The sequence below is a fragment of the Elephantulus edwardii genome, unplaced genomic scaffold (genome assembly GCF_000299155.1).
Source record: "Elephantulus edwardii isolate Elephantulus edwardi_28Jun2011 unplaced genomic scaffold, EleEdw1.0 scaffold00360, whole genome shotgun sequence".
Taxonomy (NCBI): domain Eukaryota; kingdom Metazoa; phylum Chordata; class Mammalia; order Macroscelidea; family Macroscelididae; genus Elephantulus; species Elephantulus edwardii.
Window position 1 is genome coordinate 963,224 of NW_006400110.1, and position 9,038 is coordinate 972,261.

The following is a 9,038-nucleotide window of genomic DNA, read 5'->3' on the forward strand; positions in this document are numbered from 1 at the left end:
TCTCAGCTTCTTTAATATATATATTTTCTCTCATTCTTCATTATGCCTGGGAAGTTTTCTTCTAGTAATTATTCCACAACTTTTTCAGTGCCTTTACTTACTTCTTCCTGTTCTGGGATTCCAATTATGAGCATGTTATTCCTCTTGATGATGTTATTCTTATGTTTTCTTCTTTTTCCTTCTTTTTGATTCTGCTTTTTGTTCTAACAGATCTGTGATGACAATTCTATCTCCTGTTTCACTGGTTCTGTGTTCCATCTCTTCAACTCAGTTCATGTGTCCCTCCACTATTTTGACAGCATCTGAAACCTTGATCCTCATATTTTTGGATTGTGGTTTCTTTTTTTTTAGAGCCTCTAATGCCTCATTTATCTGTGTTGTGTTGGATTGTTTGTTTGTTGTTGTTTTTAAAGCTTCTCTTAGTTTTTGCGTGCAGTGTCCTGTTATTCTTCATGTTTGTTTTTCTCCCACTGAAAATATTAAATCATTCTTCTTTTAAAGTCTGTGTCAGAAAGTTCCATCAGAGTTTCTTGCTTCAGGAAATCCATTACTACTGTGTCACTTCTTGAGGGTGATGTTTCATCTGGATTTGTGTAGGATGTAAGGTAGCTTGCTTCCTACATGACATTGTTGTGGTAGAGTTTTTCATGACAGAGGTGATAGCAGGCTTTTGGTTTGACGTCAGTGCTCCAGAGATTGGTGGGTTAGGTACCCTGTCTGAGTTTCTCTGAACTTTTGACTCAAGGGAAAGACTTGCTTCCATTTGGGAGAGAAAAGGCCTGTGAATTAGCAGCCTTCTCTGTCAGACAACTGCCACAGTGAGGGTAATCCAAGGTGCTGTGGGCTAAAGGCAGCTCATGCTTTGGGAGGGGAGAGGAAATGAAATGGGTTCACTTGTGATACTGATGTCTCTGGTGCAGTTCAGAGTGATGACAGCAGGTCATCCTCTAAGCATTGAATTGGGGCATCCAAGTTGTGGCACCAGTTCCTCCTGATGGTTGGTCCAGGACCTCCTGGTGGTGCACGCAGGATTTCAGGGGGTGGTATTCCAGGTGTGGAGGCGAGACTTTTTGGAGTCAGCACAGTACTTCTCTGTGGTGGGGCTGGGCTTCCAGGTGGTGAAGGCAGGATGCCCAGGCAGCAAGGCCAGGACTGCCAGGACAATGCCTGAGTGGGCTTCCAGACAGTTGGAAGGAATGTTCCCACAGCCGGATAAGGTCCTTAAGACATGTTCAGTGGTCCAGCGTTTGGACCTGTTGCCTCCAGCCTGAAGGGCAGGGCCCCTCTGTTCAGCAGTGCCACAGTCTAGTGTCCAGGCAAGAGACCTGTCTGGGACATATCAAGATATTTTCAAGTCAGGTAGTTACTTAGTTGACTAGATTCATGCAGGTGCTGGGTAGAGATGTCAAAAATTTTTTTCTAAAATTCTTTTATAATTATGAAAGGTCATTTGGTCGATATGGCAGGATAAGCATTTCCTTATCTTTAAAGCTGTGCTTTGCCGTCTATATAGAATGGGTTTGAGTTTGCCACTAATTCTGGTTATTTTCCCCAAAATACTATTTAGAGCTTTTTAAAGTTTAAAAACATGAGATGCATATACTTTCAGTGATTTCCATTATGTTAGTAACAAGAAGAAATATTTCAGTCATTTGAAACTACTTTCTGTCCTTCACTTAAAGTGCTTCACTTAAAACAAAACAGAACACTAATGAGAACCAGGGAAAACCTGTTGGTGTTAGTTGCCATCAAGTTGCTTCTGACTGATAGTCACCATATGTCAGGGTAACCCTCTGTACGGCCACCACCTGACAACTGTTGCCGTATTTAGGCTCATTGTTATAGTCACACTGTCAGTCTGTCTTATTGAAGTCTTTCTTTTTTTCCTTGACTCTGTATATTACTAGGAGAGGTTATTCTCTGGAAAGGGACATCATGCTTAGAAAGGTTGAAAGAAACATTATGGTAGAAAGGTTGGCAAAGAGAGGAAGAACCTCAACCAGATGGATTGACACACTAATGGCAGCAATGGCCTCAAGTATGTCAGAAATTATGCAGATGGCACATATTGGACAGAGTTCATATCTGTTATTCGTAGGGACCCTGAGAGTCATAATCAACTTGATGAAAACTAACACACTTTAACAAACATGATATCCTTCTCCAGACTGGTCTCTCCTGATTACTTACTTGTCCAATGCATATTAGGGCCATGGACATGGTGATCCAGTTTGCCATTCACCTCCTGGGCTTCCAGTGCCAGGACATTGTCATCTGTGCTTGGTCCATTGGTGACTTCATAGCAACCTGGGCAACCATGTCCTACGCAGACACCAGTGCTGTGAACCTTAATGCCTCCTTTGATGACCTAGTGCCCTTTGTCTTGAAAGTCATGGCAGACAGCTGAAGGGGCTTTGTGCTCAGGACTGTGAGGCAACACTTCCATCTAACAATGCAGTCTACACTATGCTGGTACCAGAGCCCTGTGTTGCTGATCCAGAAAACCAAGGATAAGATCATCACTACCATGGTTCCTGAAGACATTATGTTCAGCTGAGGAATTGACCTGCTGCTGAAACTCCTGCAGCACTGAAGTCCCTGAGTGATGGTTGAAGATGGCTTGCAAGTGGTGAAGCAGTGGCTACAGGCTTTCTCACAGGTGGGAGAAGCCTCTATGGGAAACTGATGGGAAGTGGAGGAAGACTGGGGTCTGTCTGTCCTCCACTCCTACCAGGCAGCACAAAATCACTAGCAATAAGAGAGATGCAAATCAAAACCCCAATGAGATATACCCCAGTAGTAGTGACAAAGTTTAAGAAGACACAAGTAATAAATGTTGGAGAGAATGTGGAGAGATAGGAACTCTTATACACTTTTGGTGGGATTGTAAAACCACTCTAGAAGACAGTTTGACATTTCCTCACAAAGCTGAAGACAAATTTTGTGAAACTCAGCTATTACACTGCTTGGAATATACCCCAAGAAAATTGGAACTGAGACACAGAGATTTGTATACCAGTGTTCATAACAGTGTTATTCACCATTGCAAGAATATGGAAACAGCCCAAATGTCCAACCCCAATCAAATGGATTGAGAAATTGTGTGTATTTACATGATGTAATACTATGCAGCATGCAGAAGCAATGGTTTTTTAAGTTACTACATAACTTGGGAGGGACTGGAGAGCATTATGTTGAGTGAGTTAATGCAGTCCCATAAGGACAAATACTATATAGGATCATTATTGTAGAAATAGAAAGATAACTAGTAAAATGAGTATTAAGATCTAAGGGAGGAAGTATAATAGAGAGGTGAGGATGGACAAGGGGATAATCATAGGGTCCCACAATTTTATGGGTAGAGGGGAGGGGTAGGTAAAGGAAATGGGAAAGATCTGATGTGGGGAAAAAAAACCCAACAAAAACAATGTATACTAACTTTGTAAGTAAACCAGTATATAATAAAAGTTATTCTAAAAAAAAAAGACACTCATTCTCCTTATTCTCCCTTCACAGTGCTGTTTGTGAGTGAGAGTGGGAGGCCCACCCCCTTCTCATTGTTCTTTCACATTCTTCTCTCCCACCCCAGCACCCACCATGCATTAAAATAATGGATTATTCCTAATGATTAATAAAAATACATTTTCCCCCCTTAAAAAAAACCCAAACAAAAAACCAAAGTATGTTATGCACAGCTTCTAAGGAACATTCTGACTACACCTTCTTCCAAGACAAATCTATTCGTATTTCTGCCAGTCAATTGTGTATCAAATATTCATCACAATACAATAATTCAAATGTATTGGGTTTTCAACCTTCCTTATTCATTGTCCATCTTTCACGTATATATGAAGTGCTTTAAAATACTAGGACAATACTTTTATCATCCAGAAAGTGACATTTGACTTTTGAACACTTTAAAGGGACCATTTGCAGTAGTTTCCCCAGTACTATATGTGGCTTGATTTCTTGACTGCTGCCTCCAGGAGAGACTTCACACACATCGCTATTTAGTTGAAACCTACTCAAAACTGACCTCCAGACAGGTTTTCAGGGACTGTTAATCAAACAGGAGGAAATTGCCTGTCTCCTTCATGAAAAGCAGCTGTTAGATTAGAACCACCTGCCTTTGTGTTGACAGTTCAACTAGCTTCCTGGGAGAGACCCAGGTACTAAGAACTGAGACTCAAACTCATCGCTGTGACACCCAGCTGACCCTCCAGCACGGCTCTAAGGCTATAAATCACACTTAAGGAGATTGCCTTCTTTCTCTCTCTGAGTGATGGATTCTAACTTCGAGCGAAGTACAGCCTTTGGGTCAGTAGCTCAGCTCCCCATGGACTACGTTAATAAATAGTATTACGACTTTTTAGAAATGTAAAAATAGGGAAAATTAGTGATACAATGCAATATATTCATTTCTAAAATTCAGTTATTGTTTTATTTAGCAAAAATGCCTCCCACACAAGCAGAAAGTGTTATAAAGAATATCATTCGAGAAATAGAACAAGAATGTGCATCACAGGGAGAAGTGGTTTCAGAAACTTTGGTTGCATTCATGGTAAGAGAATTACTCTTTTTTCCAAAATTTTAAATAGAATTTTGTAAAGTTTTATTAGTTGTTATTCAGTTTAAAACATATTAAGATTATGGAGTAAGGTAGTGAAGGATGTCTTTTTAAAGTCTATAAAGCATGTCCATTCTACATTTATAGAGACTGATTTAGATCTTGATGGGGTTTAAAGACATTCATATTCTGTTTCAGAACAGAACAGAAAAGTTTTAACATGTATTTTGGCTTGCTATTTTAAATATTATTTGTTGGCATGTTCTCTGTTCATGCTTTTGGTTAACAATACACAATAAGTACACAATAAGCTGTACAAATAATTCTTCAATCAAAAATCGACCATTGCTTTCAACCTACTATTTCATGTAATTTTTCTAACAATGTTTTCAATTTTTGTGTTCATTGCTTCCCTGCCCCCCAACCTCTGACAGAGGTTCTGATGAGTTGAACAATATGAAAAATAGCTGAATAGTCCCCCCCCCCGAGTAAGCAGCAACTATTTAAAAATGGCAACATATTAAATAAATTTCATAACAATATGACATAATAAAATTATTTAATAAATTCCTTTTTACTACTTTCAGGTGAAGGCTGTTGTTCTGGATCCAAGTAATGGCTTTAATATGGATAGAACCCTTATAAAAAGTGATGTGCAGAAACTTGTTAAGGTGATTATCCAACAGTGCTTTAGTTTGGAATTAATTATTCTCAAATCAAAATACATGCTTTATATTAGTTGTGATTGTAAGAATGGTCATGTTGGGCAGACTCATTGGAAAGTCTCAGAGGAGGGACAAAGAGTATTTTTATCTCATGGTAAAAAAGAATTTTCCTTTTCTTTTCTCTCCAAATAAGCTGAGAAAATTCAAGCTCATAAGTATATAAACTAGTAAAATACATCATAATTCAAGTAATAAAAATGTGTGTTCTTTTATGCCAATTACAAATCATGTTGATGCCTTTTGTTTGTAAAGTCTGATCTTAGAACAGTACTTATGCTTGGACAGTCCAGGGGCAGAGGCCAACACAACCTTCTACTCCCAGTCCCACTTTCCCATGTGTTAGGAAGTCAGGGCCCTGCTGGAGGAGGTGGGTGTATGAGTCCCAGCTCCCCTTCCCCACATGTCATGTCAGGAAGTCAAGGCCCTGATGGAGAAGGTGGGCAGACAAGTGATGTTACTAATGTGGCTGCCAGCTGCAGTATATGAACCCTAATGGGTAAGATGGCAAAGAAAATAGACAGCAATTCAGGTTGACCACCTGAATAAAAGGACAAGGAGAGCAAAGAAGTTAAGTGAGCCATCTATGTTATGAGACAGATAGGTGGAGAGAGAGAGAGAAAGAGGAAACAGACCACGAGAAGAGCTTTGGAACCATTGTATGCCAGAAGTGAAGAAGGAAGGCCCTGTCCCTACCTAAACGGAAGCCAAAGCAAAGGCATTAAAGGCCAAGGAGGCAGTCCTGAAGGGCACCTACAGCCACACAAAAAGAGGAGACCCACACGTCACCCACCTTCTGGCAGCCTAAGTACACTAAAACTCCAAAGGCAGCCAAAATACTCCCTGAAGAGCACCCCAGGAGAAACAAGCTTGATCACTATGCCATCATCAATTTTCCCCTGACCACTGAGTCAGCCATGAAGAAGATAAGAGATAACATGCTTGAGTTCATTGTGGATGTCAAAGCTAACAAGCACCAAATAAATAAGCTGTAAATAAGCTCTGTGACTCAAAACAGCTATGAGATATCATCTCTCCCCGGTAACAATAGCAAAGTTCAACAGAGCAGCAAAAAACAAATGTTGGAGAGGTTGTGGAGAAATTGGAACCCTTATTCTCTGTTAATGGGAGTGTAAAATAATGCAGCCACTCTGGAAGGCAGTATGATGTTTTCTCAAAAAGTTGGAAATAGAAATACCATTTGACACAGCAATTCCACTACTAGGAATATACCCTAAAGAAATCAGAACTGCCACCCAAACAGATATATGCACACCATGTTTATTGCTGTGTTGTTCACAATAGCAAAGAGATGGAAGCAACCCAATTGTCCATCAACAAAATGAATGTACAGAGAAGCTGTGATATATTCACACAATGGATTATTATGCAGCACTGGATAAACAAGGAACTCGTAAATTATTATATAAAATGGATGACCATGGAGGACATTATGCTGAGTGAAATGTGTCAGTCACAAAAAGACAAGTACTCCATAATGCCATTGTTATAAAACAGAGCTGATGTGGGATTTGGAAGGAAACTAAGAAAAGAGAAGATAAATAATGTACACTGCATTGGAAAAAAATGAGGGAAAGAACTGTCTAAAAGAAATCTATGATTAGCTATTACTTGCAGGACAACAGTCCAGAATAGGAAGTGCATAGCAAAGTGGACTGAGAGGTGGGGGGAGGGAGGAAATTGTGCACCAATGAAAGAATCTTTTAAAAGAGAAAAGCGAACTGGGGATGGGTGGTAGGGAGGGAAATGTGCAACAATGAATGAATGGAAATCCATGTTTTCTGTAAACTTTCATTAAAATATCAATTTTTAAAGGAAACCTCTATGACATTGATGTGGCTAAGGTCAACACGTTGATTAGAACTGATGGAGAGAAGGCCTGTGCTCAACTTGCTCCTGACTCTGATGCTTTGGAGGTTGCCAGCAAAATTGAGATAATCTAAACAGAGTCCAGCGGGCTAATTCTAAAAATTTTATGATTTTGGTAGGATTGTTACAGCAGCTTTTTTAAAAAGTAGGTGACTTCTGCCATCTGCAAGGAAATAGTGCTGTTCAGGTGTCAAATAAAATAGCAATGAAGAATTCTGGAAGACTTCTAGGTAGCATTACAATCTGTGGAGCATTTGACCACATTTAGACTGCACAAACTACAAAGTATATTTCCTGCCTTCAATTTAACTTCATCTCTTGGGCATGATGGTATTAGTTAACCTGGGAGAAATAACTCTTCGTTTAATATGTAAATAAATATTGTTGGTTGAGGAAACTATAAAGTTCTCAGTAAGAAATAAGAATAAAGGAGCTGCTGGTGGATATCACAACCACTGTTTTGATGTGTCCTTTTACTTTAGAAAATAACTGGCAAATCCTTCTGAGTATTTCAGGAAATGTAAGTAGACACATTCATGGACTCTTCTTTTCTAGCTATGTGTGACTCGACTATTGGATTGTAAAAATCCATCCCTGGACACCATTAAGATGCAGGTCTACTTTGATATGAATTATACAAGTCGAGGTAACACGTATCTACCCATTGATGATTTTTTAAAAAGATTTTATGTTGCATATTTTTAATAACAGTTTTGCGAGGCAGTATTTTTAAATATTTTCTAACTTTGAAAAATATAATAATGTTTGATATACTAAATGAGAAAACCACCAATATCCATTAGGTCTTTTGTTCATAGAGTCACTATGAGTCGTACTCGACTCGATGGCAATCAACAACAACAATAACATAATATAAACATAATTTTTATATGCACTGGAAAACAAAAAAATCCACCTGACTTGCTTTATTATGATGTTTGCTTTATTGTGGCTGTCTAGACCTGAACCCATAACATTGCTGAGGTGTGCCTGTGCACATATTTGTGGAAGAATAGATACATTGCATATATTTGTTGTTGTTGTTGTTTACCACTGAGTCAGAAGTGACCCATAGCTGACCCTCCAGTGGGTTTTCAGAAGCAGTGAATTACATGGGAGTAGATTGTCCATCCTTCTCCAGCAGAGTATCTGGTGGATTTGAAACACTTATCTTTGGAATTGCAGCTCAACTTCTTACCAGTAGGCCACATATCCTATATGTTCTTATATTTAGTGTGCGTATACATCTACACTATGTATATTCACATATAAATCTATGTCTACACTACACATACACATATATATTCTACTCGGTTGGGAAGTTTCAGCTCTCTGATAGTTTACTGTTTAGATTGTCTATTTAAAGTATCCTATGTTTTGAAAAAATAAATCCTTTCAATTACTGTACATCTTTTCCATTGACTTATGTATGTATGTATGTATATATTTATTTATTTAAATACTGGTTTACTTACAAAATTTGTATACATTGTTTTACACATCAGATCTTTCCCCTTTCCTTTACCCATTTTTAAAGGTTACTTGTTGATTAATCTTAATTTTTATTTTGGATATTACATCTTGGAAAAATATTTCTTTTCATGCAGTAATACAGCTTTTCTCTGAACAACTTTTGCTTTGGTCCTACTTTCTTAAATGAGCAGGATTCTAAGTATCCATTATGTGCAACACTAACCTTTCCCAACTTTAGAGGAATTTCTTGAAGAACATCATCGAGTTCTAGAGTCCAGATTAGGCCCTATTAGCAGAGAAATTACAGACAACAGATCATATGCTAGGGAAGAATTGGAAAGCCTCTATCGGAAGATTGTCAGCTATATTTTACTACGGTCTGGACT

At 38.6% G+C, this 9,038-nt stretch overlaps 1 protein-coding gene and 1 pseudogene across 1 annotated transcript in view; both read left to right on the forward strand.

Annotated features, from left to right (window-relative positions):
- Positions 1-2,212: 2,212 nt before the first annotated feature.
- Positions 2,213-2,752, forward strand: LOC102853586 (annotated as a pseudogene).
- A 1,701-nt stretch (positions 2,753-4,453) lies between these two features.
- The window catches only part of LOC102853992 (UPF0704 protein C6orf165 homolog), a 119,461-nt gene continuing 114,876 nt past the window's right edge, over positions 4,454-9,038 (forward strand). Inside the window, exons 1-4 of the mRNA XM_006902039.1 lie at positions 4,454-4,561; positions 5,155-5,238; positions 7,735-7,825; positions 8,891-9,037. Of these exons, the coding sequence (XP_006902101.1) occupies positions 4,454-4,561; positions 5,155-5,238; positions 7,735-7,825; positions 8,891-9,037 (430 nt within the window). The remainder of the gene's footprint in view (positions 4,562-5,154; positions 5,239-7,734; positions 7,826-8,890; position 9,038) is intronic.